Source organism: Astyanax mexicanus, chromosome 15, assembly GCF_023375975.1.
Source record: "Astyanax mexicanus isolate ESR-SI-001 chromosome 15, AstMex3_surface, whole genome shotgun sequence".
NCBI lineage: Eukaryota > Metazoa > Chordata > Actinopteri > Characiformes > Acestrorhamphidae > Astyanax > Astyanax mexicanus.
Window position 1 is genome coordinate 6,743,128 of NC_064422.1, and position 19,722 is coordinate 6,762,849.

At 33.9% G+C, this 19,722-nt stretch overlaps 1 protein-coding gene across 1 annotated transcript; it reads left to right on the plus strand.

Annotated features, from left to right (window-relative positions):
- Positions 1–2,602: 2,602 nt before the first annotated feature.
- Positions 2,603–19,713, plus strand: aarsd1 (alanyl-tRNA synthetase domain containing 1). The gene is made up of 12 exons (XM_022669350.2): positions 2,603–2,731; positions 4,240–4,368; positions 5,509–5,668; positions 6,412–6,469; positions 7,572–7,728; positions 8,479–8,595; positions 9,417–9,547; positions 9,649–9,715; positions 10,739–10,830; positions 11,577–11,631; positions 13,135–13,229; positions 14,911–19,713. The coding sequence occupies exons 1-12, from the start codon at positions 2,693–2,695 to the stop codon at positions 15,047–15,049; spliced, it is 1,239 nt and encodes a 412-aa protein (XP_022525071.2). The 5' UTR covers positions 2,603–2,692; the 3' UTR covers positions 15,050–19,713.
- Positions 19,714–19,722: the final 9 nt, after the last annotated feature.

Sequence of the window (19,722 nt, forward strand, 5' to 3'; positions counted from 1 at the left end):
TAGACGTAGGGGTCACTTATACTATAGGCGATACATGGTTATATCCTATTAAATGGTATGAATACAGGGTGGGCATAGTTTTATCAGTCTGCTGCCTAAACTATACATTGTGTCAACATAAACCCATAGTGAAATTAATTCATCAGACCCTCCTCTGTCAGAAAACATGGAGTTATCTATGAAAAAAGCGTAATTGTAGATGTAAGAGTCATCACACTATAGGCGATAAATAGTTATATACCATTAAATTATATGAATACAGGGTGGGCATATAACAGAAGCAATAAAATCCTTTTGTTACCAGCAAACGAGATTACATCTGAAGGACTTGAGGTTTCACTAAAATCATTTTCCCAAATTAAGTGTAAGAAATGTGGAAACAAAGATTCAGTGTCATTTAATAAAAACGAGACCATTCATTGCCCTAAAACACTAATTGTATTATCAGACCAGTGCAATATTAAGCTAGATCAAAAAATAATGTTGTCTTCAGTGTTCAGTGATAATGTTTACAAAATTGGCGCCATTCTCTCTCACTATGAAACCCCCCCTTTTGCTAAACTTTTCAAAGCAGGAAACAGTGGCTGGACTGTCAATGGTGTTAACCATATAAATTATAGCTCTACCTTAATTAATAAAATGGTATCCCAATCAAAATCAGTTATAGTTGCTTTAGAGTTAGAAACTTGTATAGATATACAGAATTTAAAACTGCAGGAGACAAAACATAAATGTACAGAGCAATGTGAGAAAACCACCCCTTATAAACATTCAGATGTATTTTGGCAAAACCATGATGATCTTCCAAAAAACTTACTTAAAGAGTATTTAGAGTTAATCACAAGTGGAAGATGGCTAAATGACAGAATTATAGATGCTTACCTTGCCCTTTTAAAAGACAAAGCAACAGATTAAAAAGTGCTGATGTGTCCATCAACATTTGCAAGTCAACAGCTTTGCAGTTTATATTGTGAGAAAATTGATATTCTGCCAGATGCCCCAAATCCTGAAAGAAACTGGTGGAGATATAATACTGTAGTTGTTCCAATTAATTTAGGCTCTGTACACTGGGTTGCTGCTGTTCTTAATATAACACAAAATGTGTCGGGTGAAAAAAGTATTATCAATGTAAAAATCTTAGATTCATTAAAAACATATGAACATGACATTGTGAAAGTTCTAGTTAAAATACAAAAAATTATGGTTCTCCAATATTTAGCATTACATAGAAAAATTATAGAGATGCCTTTTCAGTATGAATTTTATCACAAATGCACTAATTTTAAAAAACAAACATGTGGCAGCAACTGTGGCCTTTATGTGTGTTTCTTTGTAAAAGCAATGTTGTTCAGTGTTCCACTAAATCAATTTTGCAATGAAAACATGAGAGATTATCTATTACATGAACTTCTCCATCAAAATATTGTACAGTAATTCATTAATTATTGATTTCACAAATTTGCAATTGTTATCCAATTGAGATTGTTCTTCTTTTTCTGAATCTTGGTATTTAATATTTTGTCCACTGACTAGTCCCATAGTTTTGAGATATCAACACTGTTTTAACTTAAGATTGATTGGCCTGATCAGGAATGGTGTGCTTGTACAAAGTTTTTTAATTGGATTCACAGATTTTGGATTTTGTCCCCATATATAATGAACTGTCGCTCTGCATTGTCCTTAAGAAATGCACTTTTCTAGTTTCATTTCATACTTGATTTGTAAGTGCTAATTTTGTTATATGGATTTCTTATAATAATTATATGTTCAAAATATCTAGAATGTTTTTTTTTTATATTTTTTCTGAATACGTTACAAATTGCTTAATTATCTGATTGTTTATTCTTTGTTTAACAATCATATGTATATTAAACTCAATTTACCCCACTAAAGACTTCAGTGAGTTTTTATTTTATTTGCTTATTTGTGTATCAAATATATTAACAATGGTAATCTTAAGTTGTAAAAAAAAACTTAAATACCCTAATAAATCTGTCATTGCAATGCTCAATAAAACTATGCCCATCCTGTATTAATATCATTTAATAGGATATAACCATGTATTGCCTATAGTATAAGTGACTCCTACATCTAAAATTACGCTTCTTTGATAGTAAACTCCATGTTTTCTGACAGAGGAGGGTCTGATGAATTAATTTCACTATGGGTTTATGTTGACACAATGTATAGTTTAGACAGCAGACTGATACAACTATGCCCACCCTGTATTCATATCATTTAATGGGATATAACCATGTATCGCCTATAGTGTGATGACTCCTACATCTACAATTACGCTTTTTTGATAGAAAACTACATGTTTTCTGACAGAGGAGGGTCTGCTGAATTAATTTCACTATGGGTTTATGTTGACACAATGTATAGTTTAGACAGCAGACTGATAAAACTATGCCCACCCTGTATTCATATCATTTAATGGGATAAAATAATGTGTATACGTATTTTTTCATATATAATACTACTTTTTGTTTTCAAATATTATAATAATAGTGTAGCCTAAGGATATTAAAATTGCATTTTGTCTAATATTAACTAAAAATGTATTAACCGCTTGGGTCTTTTATTTTGAAACACGCACTTCCGGTTGCCGTCAGATTTGTCCCCCTAATGTTGCGGTCTTCACGCTGCTCTGAACAGGTGCTGAACTCTCCTCTACAGGCGCTGGAATATCATGGCTTTTCAATGTCAGAGAGACAGTTACATGAAACAAGTACGTAGATTAAATATATAATGTTAGCATGATTTCTGTTCAGTAACGCATTATTATAAATATACAGAAAATCACTTAATTTAGCTGGGTTGTGTTTACACGGCAGTGGTGTAGCTAGAAGTGTTGAACTCAGTCTCAGTTTAACTGTAGTTAACGTTACAGCAAAAATATAAATAATTCAAAGTTTTAATTATTAAACTCTAGCTAGTTTTACTGTTAAAATACAAATTACAGACCTTTTTACAATTGTTATTAGTAGAAGCTTTCATTCTATATATATATATATATATATATATATATATATATATATATATATATATATATATATATATAAGCTATGAACTAACGTTACATTAACCTAGTTAACTAACTTACTGATGTAAACCTGATGAACTGAGACGGTGATTTAAGGTGATTTGGGATGAGCTGGAGCTTCACAGCGTGAAGGAATAGCAGCAGTTTCTACTGGTAAAAGTTAACGTTAGGACTTTACAGTCATATGGAAAAGTTTGGGCACCCCTATTAATCATAATCATTTTTAGTTCTAAATATTTGGGTGTTTGCAACAGCCATTTCAGTTTGATATATCTAATAACTGATGGACACAGTAATATTTCAGGATTGAAATGAGGTTTATTTATATACAGAAAATGTGCAATATGCATTAAACCAAAATTTGACCGGTGCAAAAGTATGGGCACCCTTATCATTTCATTGATTTGAATACTCCTAACTACTTTTTACTGACTTACTGAAGCACAAAATTGGTTTGGTAACCTCATTGAGCTTTGAACTTTATAGCCAGGTGCATCCAATCATGAGAAAACGTATTTATGGTGGCCAATTTCAAGTTGTTCTCCTATTTGAATCTCCTCTGAAGAGTGGCATCATGGGCTCATCAAAACAACTCTCAAATGATCTAAAAACAAAGGTTGTTCAGCATAGTTGTTCAGGGGAAGGATACAAAAAGTTGTCTCAGAGATTTAACCTGTCAGTTTCCACTGTGAGGAACATAGTAAGGAAATGGAAGAACACAGAGACAGTTCTTGTTAAGCCCAGAAGTGGCAGGCCAAGAAAAACATCAGAAAGGCAGAGAAGAAGAATGGTGAGAACAGTGAAGGACAATCCACAGACCACCTCCAAAGAGCTGCAGCATCATCTTGCTGCAGATGGTGTCACTGTGCATCGGTCAACAATACAGCGAGCGCACTTTGCACAAGGAGAAGCTGTATGGGAGAGTGATGCGAAAGAAGCCATTTCTGCAAGCACGACTCTGTCTGTGTCCATCAGTTATTAGATATATCAAACCAAAATGGCTGTTGCAAACACCCAAATATTTAGAACTAAAATGATTAAGATTAATAGGGGTGCCCAAACTTTTTCATATGACTGTATATTCCTTCTAGTCTGTCAGATTTTTATATGTATGCCCTACAAAACTAAGGTGTTATATGTATACCTTACCAAACTAGCTCTAACTCTGTGTGCTTATTTTGTTTCTATTTCAGTTTGTGACTGCAGTTGTGTCCTGCTCTCCTGCTGAGCTTAAGTTGGAGAATAATGGGAAAAAAGAGAAAGTGAAAGGTTTCAATGTGCTATTGAAGGACACTATTCTCTTCCCTGAGGGAGGAGGGCAGGTAAGTTTTACAACCCCTGAGATAAACTCAAAAAATACACTGTTATTATAATTGAATTGAGTTCAGTTGAGTTATGGTTGGTGTGGCGCAGTGGATAACACCACCCCCTGCCAGTGAGCTACCACATCATGTGAAAGAGTAGGGTTTAATTCCCAGTCTGGGTGATTGGGTGCTGCCCTAAACCAATAAGAGTCCTTGGAGCAGACTCATAACACTTCATTGGCCCACCTCTGTAATAGAAATAACCTTGTAAGTCACTCTTTATAAGAGCATCAGCTAAATGCCATAAATGTAAATGTCAATTAACTGAATAAGGATGTATTTGATTATGAAAATGAAGGCCTCATGGTGAGCGATGACCTGGGGAGCTATCATATATGACTTGTACAGTTTTCCCCAGTAAAATTATTCACTTTAGTATTATAAACACTTATAAGAGATCTAGAAGTTTCTTTGATTTTACCAAATTGAAAATCTTTGGAATACAATCAAGAAAAAGATGGATGATCACAAGCTGAACTGCTTGAAGTTTTGCACCAGAAGTAAAGCAGCATAAAGTTATCCAAAAGCATTGTGTAAGACTGGTGGAGGAGAACATGATGCCAAGTTGCATGAAAACTGTGATTAAAAACCAGGGTTATTCCACCAAATTGATTTCCATTGATTTCTGAACTGTTTAAACTTTATGAATATGAACTTGTTTTCTTTGCATTATTTGAGGTCTGAAAGCTCTGCATCTTTTTTTTTTGTTGTTATTTCAGCCATTTCTCATTTTCTGCAAATAAATCCTCTAAATGACAATATTTTAATTTGGAATTTGGAAGAAATCTTGTCTGTAGTTTGTAGAATAAAACAACCATGTTCATTTTGCTCAAACAGATACCTCTAAATAGCAAAATTCTTAATTATTTTTTTAGAGCTTTATATTTAAAAATCACTACATTCACACAGTTAAAGTTCCATTTCAACAACTTTTTTTGTGCTACTTTTTTGTTTGTTTTTGTCAATGAGTGTATTTCCATAAGTTTTGTAAAACTAAACTAAAGTTTTCAAGATTTGTAACTTTCATACCATGTGACTTTTATAAGCAGTGCCATATAATAGTTTAAAATCAGTCTCTTGTTGTAAACTGTAACATAGCCCGATGACCACGGTACGATTGAGAATGTTCCAGTCCTGCGAGTCACGAGGCAGGGACCCGAGGCAGTGCACTTTATCAGCTCACCTGTAGAGGAAGGGCAGGAGGTCCAGCTTAAGTTGGACTGGGAGCGGAGGTTTGACCACATGCAGCAGCATTCAGGTGAGCGTGCAATAAAACTGTGGCATGCAAAAGTTTAAAATTACAGTTACTGTGTGGATTGGTCACAGTGGAGGAGCAGGTGGGGCACAGCTCTTTATTAACTTGGCAGCAACTAGTGTGACAAAAATATATGACAGAAACAAAAAGCAACTCAGTATCTCAACAACCTGTTAAAATATTCTAATTTAAATGCATCAGATCCTCCCTATTAATATACAGTAAAAAAAAAAAGAAAGTCTAGGCTACTACGCTATTATTACTGTCTTCCTCCCAAATATTTAGGGAAATACCAGCTATAAAAATATTATCATGATCTTAATTAAGTCACAGAATTAATATTTTTTAGAAATAGAAATCCTTTATATGGCTATGTAGTGCTTGCTTATTTTTATGTTAAAAATGGGAAAGGTTAATACTGTTATGTAAATAATGGTTAAAAAAATAATTTAAAAACCTTAACTAAACCTTATCGAATCAGGACTAAAATCAAATGACTTGGAGGCAAAAAAAAAAATGTGATTGGGACATCTGTATTGCTTATTTAAATAAAGAGTCCTTTAAGGAGTAAGACATTGCAAAAGAATGTGAATTCTTGGAGATTAGAGCCAGTTGATGCAAATTTCAAAGCGTTATATTTTCCAAACTTTTGCATGCCACTGTAGACAATGTGTTTTTGACACTTGACATTTCTCATTAAATATTTTTGCTCTAAATACGTTTTTTAAATACTTTTCTTTGACCAGGACAGCATCTGATAACTGCTTTGGCAGACACAATGTTTGGATATAAAACTACTTCATGGTAAGATTCTTTCCCTGTAAATGTAAGTTGTATTATTTGTGCTAGTGTAAATGGTCTTAAATAGTTACTGTAGGTAATACTTTATTGTTGTCCTTGTAATAATGGAATTATCAGGCTTTAAGTATATTCTTTTCATTTAATAAATTCCTTTGTTGTTTTCAAGTCTTACTTTACCTAATTTATGTTTAACCTTGAAGTAAAAAAATAAAACACGGAAATCAGGTTTTATTTGTGTCATTTTTATTTATTAATCTATATTTTTAAATTAATTAACGAATTGATATGTTTATTATATGTATATATTAATACATATTATATTGCATATTGATTAATACACATTATTTATGTGTTAATTCATTATAATTTGTCTTTTGGGAGAAAGACAAAAAAAAAACTTTTTTATATGAAAGTGTTAAAATATCCAGATTAATTGTGTGTATTAATGTTGACAGCACTAGAATAAATAAATAAATATAAGTATAATTAAACAAGTGTTTACAGATTGCTGGATCAGCCTCTGTGCTATTCGGCATTAAATCAGCATTGCTAAAATAGGGCTGGGCGAAATATTGAGATTTTAAGAAATATTGATGTATTTTGTCCAATAAGAGATATAAGAAGAGACATTATTGTTTATATCGATATAGACTATGTGTTCCAATCAGTTTCAGCAGTTCTCCCCGAGTCTCTGCACAGCTTTACTTCGCCCTTCCCTCTCTCTCCCTCACTAAACACACCCACTGAACTAACCACTCTTTAGAGCAGACACACCCACTCTAAAATGAATTGACCAATCAGCTTCTTCACATGGGTATGAGAGTAGACCTGACACCATTTAGAAAATTAAAAAGTTCAACTTAAACTGCACTTTTTATTTACTTATTCTCTTTTTCAGTTATTTACTTTAGATGTACTTTTAGCATGATAAAATCATAGAAATACATAATACATACATTTTATTTGAACAAACTAATAATAACTGAATGACTAAAATTATTATACATTTTAATCAAAAGAATAAAATTAAAACTAAGTTAAATGTATGTATGTGTGTATATAAACACTGCATGGGGTACACTCTGAAGTGTTAGTTGTGCTGCAGGGAATTGGGACGGCAGCGCAGCAGTATTGAACTGGACACAGCCGCAGTGAAGGCAGGAGAGATGGAGGCCTTGGAGGCTGCAGTCAATGAGAAGATCCGTGAGCATGTTCCAGTCAACGTGCAGCTCCTTTCACTGGATGACCCGGCTGTGGAGAAGGTGTGTGTGTGTCATCTGTGTGTGTGTGGTACAGCCCTTTTAGTTTTTCTAGGGATAAGAGAGGCGTATAACAGAGTGGATGAGTTAAATGAGTGAATTGGTGTGTGAAATTGTGAAGGAGGAAACCACAGACAAGAGAAATTCTCATTTTAACCATTTACTGAAACCTCAACTCAATATATACAGTGACCGGATACACAAACTACAGCCATAAAATGTATAAATATACAAATCTAGAAATTATTTTACATAAATTACTCTAATAAAACTGAGAGAATTAAGAGAGAATTATTTTACGTAATTTACCTGTCATTATAAATATACAGAGGGAATAAGATCAAGAAGGAAAATAAAAATTAAACTAGATTAATTAAATTGACTAAAATAATAATAGTAATAATTATGATTCTAGTAGAAGTAATAAATACACAAATAAACAAGAACAATACGTGTTAAACAAACCATAGCATTTAAGCAGAATTTTTTACTTAAGATGATTAGAGTAGTTTTGAGAACAGATCTCCACACTCTTGGTGAGATTTTAATCTCAGTGTCTTCATGAAGGAGAGTCACCTGGAATAGTTTTCTCAGCGTCTTGAAGGAAAGGAGTTCCTGGAGGTGCTGAACAATAGTTCATCAGGTTTAGGTCAGGAGATTAATGTGGAGGACACTGAATGTTTTTTCTTAGTTTAATATGTAATTCGTTATGTGTCCCTTAGTTGTTTTCATGTCTTTAATGCTTGTAAACAGGTCAGAAGTAGAGGTCTCCCAGATGACCATGCTGGACCTATCAGGATTATCGACATTGAGGGCGTTGATGCCAACATGTGCTGTGGAACCCATGTGTCCAATCTCAGTCATCTACAGGTCAGTACAGTAGTAATTCTGCAATATCTGTATAAATTCATTATGCATTCAGAATACTAGAATAGTTAGAATATGATCAGTTTATCTGCTTATTTGCTTATTGCTGGTAATAAGAATGCTGGATATACTGTATCTTATTTTTATATCACACTGTTATTGATTTGCACCTTAAATTCAGTGTTTTTTCATTGTGTTAAAAAAGTTCTGCATTGGAGATTAATACTAAAGTCATCCAAACTGTGAAGAAAACCACATAGAATTATTTAGTAAAGAAAAAAGTGTTAAACAAACCAAAATATTTTTTATATTTTATATTTTTTAAATTAGCACCTTTCGCTTCGATGACAGCTTTGCAGATCTTGGCTGGATTTCAGGCTTTCAGTTAACAGCTGTGCTGAACTTGTTAAGAACTTTGAAAGTATCCTTAAGTGCAGTTTCAAAGACTGTCAAAAACATTATGATGAAACTGGCTCTCATCAGGACCGCCCTAGGAAAGGAAGAGCAAGAGTTTCCTCTGTTGTACAGGATAAGTTTAGCAGAGTTACCAGCCTCAGAAACCACAAGTTAACAGAACCCCAGATAAACACACCTAAATGCTTCTTCACAGAGTATTTTGGTTTGTTTAACACTTTTAAGTTACTACATGATTCCTTATGGTTCCTTTATAGTCTGAATGACTTCAGTATTTATTCATAATGTAGGAAAAAAAAAACATTATGAAGTGTGAAGATGTGTCTAAACTTTTGACTGGAACTGTAAAAATGCTAGCTGTACTTGTTTTTTTTTTATATCACCCTGTTTTTGATTAATGTGATCCAAAGGTGATTAAGATTCTTGGGACAGAGAAAGGGAAGAAGAATAAGACCAATTTAATTTTCATTGCTGGAAACCGAGTACTGAAATACGCAGAGAAGAGCTACAGTACTGAAAGGTCTCTAACAGCCCTGCTCAAGTGAGTCAGCCAACAGAGCGAGAAATTATAAATCATAATTATATTATTTATCGGTCAGATAGTCATTAATCACAGTGATTTTAATCTCTGTCATCCTGTAGGACAGGGCCTGATGAGCATGCTGATGCAGTGGATAAACTGCAGAAAACGGTGAAGCGTCTTCAGAAGGTAAGATGATCTCCAGAAACTTCTGTGCAGAATTCACTGTAGGCTTTTTTTCAGAACTGTTAAAATAGTGTTTAGTAATAAATCTACACTGATAGCCTTGGTGGTGTGGTCAGGTAAATTTCTGGCATGTTTCTATCTTGGTGGTGGAAAACACAGGTGCGCCACTGATTGATTAAAACCCTGACAACAGTCAACAGTCAGCCGCCCAATTTTATCTTAGCCATGCAGAAGCACCGTGCAGTGCTAAAATCCAGCTTTTACGGTATTATAATAAACAGAATAAAAAATAAAATAAAATTGCTGTTCTCTAAATGAGCTGCTGGTGTATCTTCAGAGCATGAACGTGCAGGTTAGTATCCTCTACTGAGACAAAAGTGCAAAAGTGTTGCGCTGTTAAGATACAAACACACCAAAGTTAGAGTACTGCTGCCTCTTAAAGGAAATGACAACTGCTACACTGATTGGTTTATTTCATGTTACAACCAAACAACACCCCTGATTAATTAAGAGAATTAATTAGTTCATGCCTTTTGCATATTTTTTGGCATATTTTGTTGCACCCTCACGATACCACAGACATTCCCTAAATCCAGCTGTGCGATGCATAATTGACTGATGCTCTATAGATCGCCAAAATAGGGCCCTAATTGTTGTGAGAAGGATTGGCAGCATTACAAGGAGTAAATGCTTTACAATTCCAACTGTTTTGAAATGTATCTGAATTTGAGCAGATAATCATGAAATATCTTCAGATTATTCTCTCTAAAATCACATGAAAGTAAGTGTAAAGTAAAGTAAAGTAAATGTTTTTTTTTAATACTGTGTTACCTTTTCAGCATTGTACATTTTAGCAAAGCGCAATTTCAGGAAAAACTGATAAATCATATGTTTTTCTTAATAATAAAATCAGTACAAATGATTTAAAACCTTAAATTTTAAAGAAAAGTCTGGATTGCAGTTCTGCCACTGGGCTGGAATGTAATTTATTTTACAGTGGCCTGTTTACTTGTGTTTACTCTGCAGAGTAATCTCACTCTCCTGCGAGACATGGCTGTTCTCATAGCACAGAACTTCAAGAACCAACCAGACAGAGGAAACTTCTTCAGCCTGCACAAGTGTGTATCCATACTGCTCTTATACCCTGTTTACAGCTGGTCACTTTACGTGATTATAATCTGGATTGTATTCTGATAAGGTTTTAGTCACATGCCTTTACACGTTAGTCAAGTAGGACTGAAGCTATTTTATGTAGGACTAAAATTACTATTTTAGTAGTTAAAAAATGGGACAATTTTTTGTCGATTTTTTAGATTAGTCGCAAAATAGTTTCCTATTGGGGAAGCTCCTGAGTCAGTACAAGTCAAGTTTTACTACAGCACTCTCGAACTATCTATTGTGAGGAAGTTTTTATTGTAATAATTTGACTGAGAGGAAAATGTTCAAGTACTCAGTGTTTTTTTTTTTTTTTAATTCATGTGTATAGCATTACGAAATCTATATATTCAGTTTTTTTTACCTTACATCTACAGTGAAATACCACATGTCTATGGTGTAAGTTATTGTTTATATTGTTTAAGTTAACTGTATATTTTCTATTTTATTTTACTTATTCTACTCTATGTTATAAATATTGTTCTCTGCATACTGCGGGAACAGTGACAATAAAGCTGTGTTTACTTCTTTTAGTATTAGTAGTGCCTCAGCTACCAGTTGCCAGGTTCATAGTTTTCCCACCAAGCAGGGTTGTTTGATAGTCACATGTAAAAATTTAAGAGAAGAGGTGTGCGTTTTTTTGGGGCTTGTAAATTAAACAAACTTACCTTTAAAGAGATCTTGATGTATTCTTTCTATCTCCTCATAGCAAAGATGGTGACAACGAGTTCATGAATATCATTGCCAATGAGATCGGCTTTCAGGTGTGTATTTTGATATCCTTATATGTTTATGTTTAAACGTAATAAGTATTGTAACAGCTGCTTATTTGTTCCTCTCTTCTGAAATCTGGGATGAACCACTAGCTGATAGTGTCCTGGGTTACAGGAACACTCAGGATTTCTCAGTCTAGCGCTATCGGGCGGCATTTACGTCCTGCTAGTGCCGTGGTTAGTGGCTAATGCTAATACTGCTGCACCCAGCCTTAGTGCTGGAGAGACTTTACTGAAAACTCAAACCTGGACAAAATATTGGGAATCTAAGCTTACTGTAAAGAAACTGAAGCACATTACTCACCAAAATAAATGTTTTCAGGAGAGAAATCTGTGTAGATTAAAATCCGGTGCTCATTTGACTTTGAAAGAAAACGTTTTTTTTTTTTTTTAAGAATTACAGTTCTGTTTACTAACCGTGCATCCACACCAAACGTGACGCGAGCGACAAAGCAGCCGGAAGTCATTAATTTTCAATGAGAGCAAGCGAAGTAAATCCTTAGAGAATTACCTTATTTAATAGAAAACTATATATTAAATATATATTAAATATATATTATTTATTAAAATAACGGAACAATTTATTAAAACGGAGGGAATTATTTATTAAATTAAGAGAAATAATGTTTATTAAATCAAGAGGATGATTTACAATATTTAAGTAAACATATTAATTACATCCAAGGAAGTATATATTACATTTAAGTTAACAATATTTAAAATTATTTTAAATATATAAAATATATATAAATTAAGAAAATGATTTACTACATTTTTTACAAAATTATTATATTTAAGTAAATCCATTTATTGTAATTTGAAATAATTATGTTTAATAATTGTACTTAATAGTAGTTATAAAAGATATAAAGATTTATTGTTTGTGAAACGTCTGTACGACTGTTTAATGTTCAGGAATTGTGTAGATAGGCTGATTCCTTGTTTCTGTATGTTCCGTATTTGGAAAACGCCCACCAGCGACAGCTAGTTCTGAGTGAGACACGCCCCTAAGCGACTCATCGACACAGAGCGATTTTATTGCATTCGGTGTGGACGTACAGTTAGGCGCTTCCTCCAGCTTCCCCATTAGAAGGGCAACTTGGCGACACCCTTGTTATTTTGATGTAGGCTTTCTTACTACTGTTGCTTAATGCGCCTTAAAATCTACTGTGCCTTAGACCAGAAAAAATATGTTTATTGATAGTGCGCCTTATAATCCGAAAAATACATATGGGCAGTATATTTGTACGGGTATTAGACAATGCTGTGTGTGTGTGCATTTGCACATCAGTTTCTGCAATGGAGGCAGCTTAAAGTAGCTGAATGCATTCATGAGAAGGTGTGTAGACAAACATTTGTCTATATATATATATATATATTGTACCTTAGTGTACCTGAGACTCATTGGCATAAGCTTTGCAAAATACAGTTTACTTCATTTGCATACTCACCGTCTGGATGGGATCATTTACATGCATGTGGTCTTGTTGCCAGGACACAGTGATATTTCTGACTGTTGGAGAAGAGAAAGGAGCCGGACTCTTTTTACTTGCAGGCCCAGAAAATGTGATTACTCAGCTGGCACCACGGTAAGACAAATGGATATTAAAGCCTTGCTACTACACACTGCATGACTGATCATCCAGCCACATGGGGTCACCATTTACACCATTTTTTTTTTGTTGGGAAATCACAGACTCATCTGACTTCTCTGTAAAAAAAAGTTTGGCACTAGAACATGCGAGAACTAAAGGAACACGAAAATTAGCGATGCAATGCAGAAGATACGATGTTTGGACACGTGGTTCTCTCTCTTCACAGTTCTTTTGGCTGTACACTTTAAAAAATTACGCGTAAAATTTACTTAAAAAAACTTGTGCAACTTTCTGCATTTGCTTTCTTTAAAGCTCACCTTCCGCGAAAATCCGATTTTTCTTGTTTTTTGTGGAATACAGTAGGTCTCTCCGAGTTGAATGTGTACACCTGCACATTAAACTGTTTTGCAGCCCCCATTGTCTGCAGGAGCTAAGCAAAGAAATCCCCCCTCCCCCCCTCCGAAAAACGGGTGAATTTTGAATTATCTTTCTGCCTACGTAGGCAGAAACTCACAGACCAGCCCACCTTGGCTCGAGAAACTCCCAGAGGCGGAGCTGAAGCGACGCAACATCACCGCTCATCAGTTAGGAGGTGGGAGGCAGTGAGCGGCAGAGCGGCGGAGGGGCGTCGCAGTGCTCCTAGCCAATCAGAGGAGAGATATTTGCATGCTGTTTGCATGTATGAATATTCATGAGCAAAGCTGGAATCCGGTCCTTTTGGACACACCCCTAAAACAGTCCATTAAAAAAGAGCTATACAGAGACACCTGAGCACTTTTTTTTTTACAAAAACGGCTCACATGTCATTCATTCATACTAGAGACCACAACTAGACATTTTAAAATGAAAGAAAAAACGACGGAAGGTGAGCTTTAAGTTAATTTAATTTAATGTAAATTTAAGTAACTTTAACTCTGTTTCAAGACTTAGAGTTACATAGAGTAAATAAGTGAACTGCACTTCAGTCAATCCTTTCTTTTAGTAAACATTACATAATTTCTGCATACAATATTACCTAATTACATTGACTTAATTTATACAATATTACTCAAATAATTTGTGATACATAATATATTATAATTCCTGAAATTGTTAAAACACACATACTACACTCATTTTTTTAAAAAAATGTATTACATGCCATCCATGAGTTTGACATTGAAACTTGGTCTGTTTACAAAATAAATCTTTGAGATTATGTAAATACTTAAATGTGTGTTTTAACTAAAATGATGATGTGTGCAGTTGTGATGGATCACAATATAAATCAATAGGGAGTCAGAATGGTGTATGTTTATACTTCCCTACAGCCAATCACAATCAGATTTACTCTATCTGGATGGAGAGATTTATCTGGATAGGGGTGTTTATTAAACGATGAGAAGCCGGATTAAAACACAAGCTGTAATGTAATAGAAGTAATGAGGCTATTTTTAAAATGTGAGGAGTAGAAAGTTCAGATAATTGTGTGAAAATGTAAGAAGTAGAAGTAAAAAGACGTCTGCAAAAAAAATATTTACTCCAGTAAAATATATATAACCAACGTTTCTACTTAAATAACATAACAAATTATATGTACTTGGTTATTTGACACCTCTGCTGCAGAGTCCCTGTGTCAGTTGACTCTCTGTTTTCTGCTGCACTGATCGTGTTGTGTCTGAATGTTTATTCACAGTGTGTCGGAGCTGCTACAAGGAAAAGGTGCAGCAAAGAACGGGCGATTCCAGGGTAAAGCTAACAGTCTGAGTAAGAGGGCAGAGGTTGAGACTTTACTGCAGGAGCATCTTCCTCACCACAGCGCTGGAGAGGAATGAGCGAGCCTCGTCTTCAGCCAGTGCAGACTGACACATGCAGCTGCTTTATATGAGGAGGAAAGCTGTAGCTCTAAACCAAGGGAAGTGTAGTCCATCCGAATAAAACATTGGACTAATTTATAATTAATCATTTAATAATGTACTAATAATTTAGTACATTGCTGAGTATAGTATTTTTGATTTATTTGAAAGAGATCAAACTATTTGTAATGTTAGTAAATGTAAATAAAATAAAGGTAGCATCATTAACTTCCATATACAGTACCGTTAGTACAGTACAGTTGTAGAACTCCTATTGTTTTGTTGTCTAGTAGCAGTGCTGTATTGTGGAGCCTGGAAGGGGCTGTGGAAAAAAATTAAAAATAAATCTAGCTCACATTTTCTTTAATTTGAGTGGACAATTTGCAATTCGAGCTCATGATTTCTTTAATTTGAGCAAGCAATTTCTTTAATTTGAGCAAACAATTTCTTTATTTTCAGGAAACGATTTTTTATGCAAACTACGACAAAAAGCTTGAAGGGAAAGTAGCATTTTCCGCTTTTGGTCTGTTACAGGGCTGCTGTGATTATCATCAGTTATCTACATTGTGGTAGTGGCGTTGCTATCAGTAGCCGGTCCTTTGGCTCCCGCTGCTGCAAGACGCCTCCCGTGTGGGGAGAGCGCATACAGTCCGCAGACTGCCACCAAAGGAACATAAATACAGTCGTTTTCCAGTCATGGATAAAGGAAATATACATTTTACTAATGCAGGATGACTGTCTCTGTGTTATATAAACTATACCAAATCAAATATATCTAACTGATGATAATCACAGCAGCCCTATAACAGATTAAAACAGGAAAATGTTCCTTTCCGCAGAAAAAAATTGTTTGCTCAATTTAATTTTTTTTTTATTCACAGCCCCTCCTGGACTCCGTACTGTATGACTCAGACAAGCTGTTTTTTTTATTTTCTCACATGGGTCAGTCAGTCCAGAAACACAATTTTATTATTATTCTTTTTTAACAGTTATTTTTTCCCTCAAAACTCTGACAGCTTACTGCTAACCTTTGTGCCATTTACATTATCTGGATGTTGTACTATTTCAGAATATCCACTTGACCTGAAAAGCTTAAATGGCAAAAAATAGAAAAACCTGGGGGTGTTCTAAAAAACCTTTTAACCAGTGTTATACTAACTTGAACTTAAACACAGGTTCATCTCTGCTGATGTGTAAATGACTTACGGAATTCTGTAATTGTTTTACAAGTGAATTACAAACTTCCATTGCCGGAGTTTACAATTGTGTCCAGTTTAATAAAGTTCACAAAAGACATGAAAAGATTTTGTTCTAAACAGTAATTTAGAGCATTTTAAAAACATAATTATATTTAATTTAAATAATTATATTATAATATTTAAAAATGTTCATTCTCATAATTTACTTATTTATTTTGACAAAAATGACAAAATGTGCTGTTATTGTCTGACTTTTAAAAACTGCTATCCAAATCATTTAGCACATTTTTGCATATCGTTGCTGTCCTATGAAAAACACTTATATCCATTTTTGTTGATTTTTTTCAGTTCACTACATAATTATAAAAAACAGACAAGCTGTCCCTCACACTGTGCTAAAATTTCTTGATAAACTGGCCAGCGACGATATACTAGTGCATCTCAAAAAATTAGAATATCATTGAAAAGTTACTTTATGTCAGTAATTCAGTTAAAAATGTAAAATTCATATTATATAGACATATTACTGACTTTAGGCTTGATAATAGAACACAGTGGATCAACACCAGCAGATGACATGTCTCTCCAAACCATCACTGATAGGTGGAAACTTCACACTAGACCTCGAGCAGTTTGGACTGTGTGTCTCTCCACTCTTCCTCCAGACTCTGATCCCTTCATTTACAAATGAAATGTAAAATTTACTGGAGAGACATGTCTGTCATCTGCTGGTGTTGATCCACTGTGTTTTATTATCAAGTCTAAAGTCAGTGCAGTTTTGTTTTCCCGCAAAATCTCACAGCACTTCATGCTTCTCTCTGCTACTGACAACTTTTATGAAGATGCAGATTTCATTTTCCAGCAGGACTTGGCACACTGCCCACAGTACTGCCAAAAGTACCAATTGGTCTTATATAATATTCAAATTTTCTGAGATACTGATGTTTGGGTTTTCATTGGCTGTAAGCAATAATCATCAACAATAAATGCTTAAAATCCCTCTAAAAAATTCCATCTGAAAGCTTAAGGAGTGGAAAATGTGTGTAATATTTTCAATGATTTAGATACTAGGATTTAAAATAATTCGGTTGAAGTTTAAGCATCAGCTTAAGCTAGATCTAGATCAAACAGAATTATATTTTAATAACAGTGTTAAATTAACTGTAACCAGGAGTAAATATACAAACACTTTGAAAGTGTGCAAATAGTCACATATAGAGTTCATTCATATGAACCAGGTGTGCATTCAGCAGATAAAGAGAACACACACACACACTGCTCCTCTCACTTGAGAGAACCAGAAACAGATACTGATCTGCAGCACCACCTTGTGGGAGAACAGTTAACACTGTAAACCCTAATAATTTAAGTCTACTCAAATCATTTGAGGTAATTTGTTGCATCAAATGAATTACGTTTTTAAAACTCAGTTGTTTTAATAAATTAATAATACTGTATTGCAATACTAAGTTGAACAAACATTCCTCTTTAAGTTCAACAGATAAACCACAAGTACTTTACGCTCAAAATGTGGTGCTCCTGAAACTTCACTTTTTAAGTTAAAAAATAATATTGCACAAGCGGTCTATCTTACCTTACATTTATTGCAATGATTACGTTAAGTTGTTTTTTTACTCAATATATGCATATTGTAGTTGTTTTTATAGCCAAAAAACTCTAAATTAATGGGGCATGACTAATAAAAATCCAAATAAACAATGACACCAAAGTTAAACTAACATAGACTCTTGATTTCCAAATGAAGTGTAAAATTTACGGATGATCAGTGATGGTTTGGAGAGTCATGTCATCTGCTGGTGTTGGTCCACTGTGTTTTACCAAGTCTAAAGTCAGTGCAGTGTTTTCCTGCACAGCACTTCATGCTGAATTGTGGGTTTTCATTGGCTGTAAGCAATAATTATCAACAATAAAATACATTAAAGGAATGCAGAAGATAAAATAAGCTTACACTAGTATTCTTTATTATATTTAATGCATTCTAAATGTGTTGCACAGTATTGCCCCCAAAAATCCGAACACGGTCAAATCTTCCTCAGAATGACTCTGTATTTGGTTACATTGGAGATTACCACGCTGTTACTGATTTCCATGGAAAATTCAACCTCTTAAATAATCATTTACATCTCCAGGAATTATTCCTTTGAGATGAACTTTCACTTAAAAACAGTGAACCAATGGAGTGAAGTCTCATGCCCTGAAAAGTACCTGCTGTTCTGCTGTTATCAGATTATTAAATTAAGTTTATTTGTTTTTTATGATTCATTTATGTAAACATCTAATCTATTTACATCTAATGTATTTACTGGATAATAAAGTATACAGTACCAGTCAAAAGTTTGGACACACCTCTGCTCATTCAGTGTGATTTTTTACATTGTGAGTTTAGTACTGAAGACTATATTAAAGCTGAACAGCAACACATGCAGAATTATTTAGCAAAATGTTGTTGAACAAACGAGAATATGTTTTATACTTTAGATTCTTCTAGGTAAGCAGCACATTTATCTTTAAGGACAGATCTGCACACTCTTGGTTTTAATTTTAATCTCAGTCTCTTTATGAGGGAGTGTCACCTGGAATAGTTTTTTCAGCATTTTGAAGGAAGGAGTTCCTGGAGGTGCTGAACAATAGTTGCTGCTTTTCTTTCCTTCATGCTGTGAAGCTCCAGCTCATCCCAATGAAATCACCTCAAATCACCATCTCAGTTTATCAGGGTTTTTTTTTTACTGTTTACCACATAATTTCATATGAGTCCCTTAATTGTTTACTTGTCTTTAATATTAATCCACAATGTAGACAATAAATTAAATAAAGAAATAAATAAAAACACTTTTTGACTGGTACTGTATGTAAAATGCATTTATAAAGTTACTGATAAAATCAGATTTTTTATCATTATTGCATTATTAATTTCATATAAATACAGTCAGTATTTTATTATTATTTGTATTATGTACTTTTTGTACTCATTGCACTTCATGAAGAGCTGATAGATGGATGATAGATGACAAGAAAACTTTATTCATATTTTCAGTGTTTTATTATTACAAATGGGTCAAAAATAGACATTTTTACAGCAATAACATACACAGACAAAAGACAAAAAAAAACAATGGTACATAAGAGATGAGGGCAGCATTTTCTTTCTTTTTTTTATTATTTTTTTTCTTTTAATTTATTTTTGCTGAAAATACTGTTTCTCACCTTTTTTAACTAAAACTTTCTTAACTAAATATATCTATCAGTCCGCAAAAACGAACCTCCTCTAAAATAAAAACATTTGTATACTTGGGCTCGACGCCAAGCCTATTCTCAGCACACGGTCTAAGGGCACTAAGACATAAGTTATGAGATTAAATAAAACAGTCATCTAAACACAATATTTCATTGTCCTGAGCAATAAACGACTTTTTTTTTTTTTTACAGTGCGTA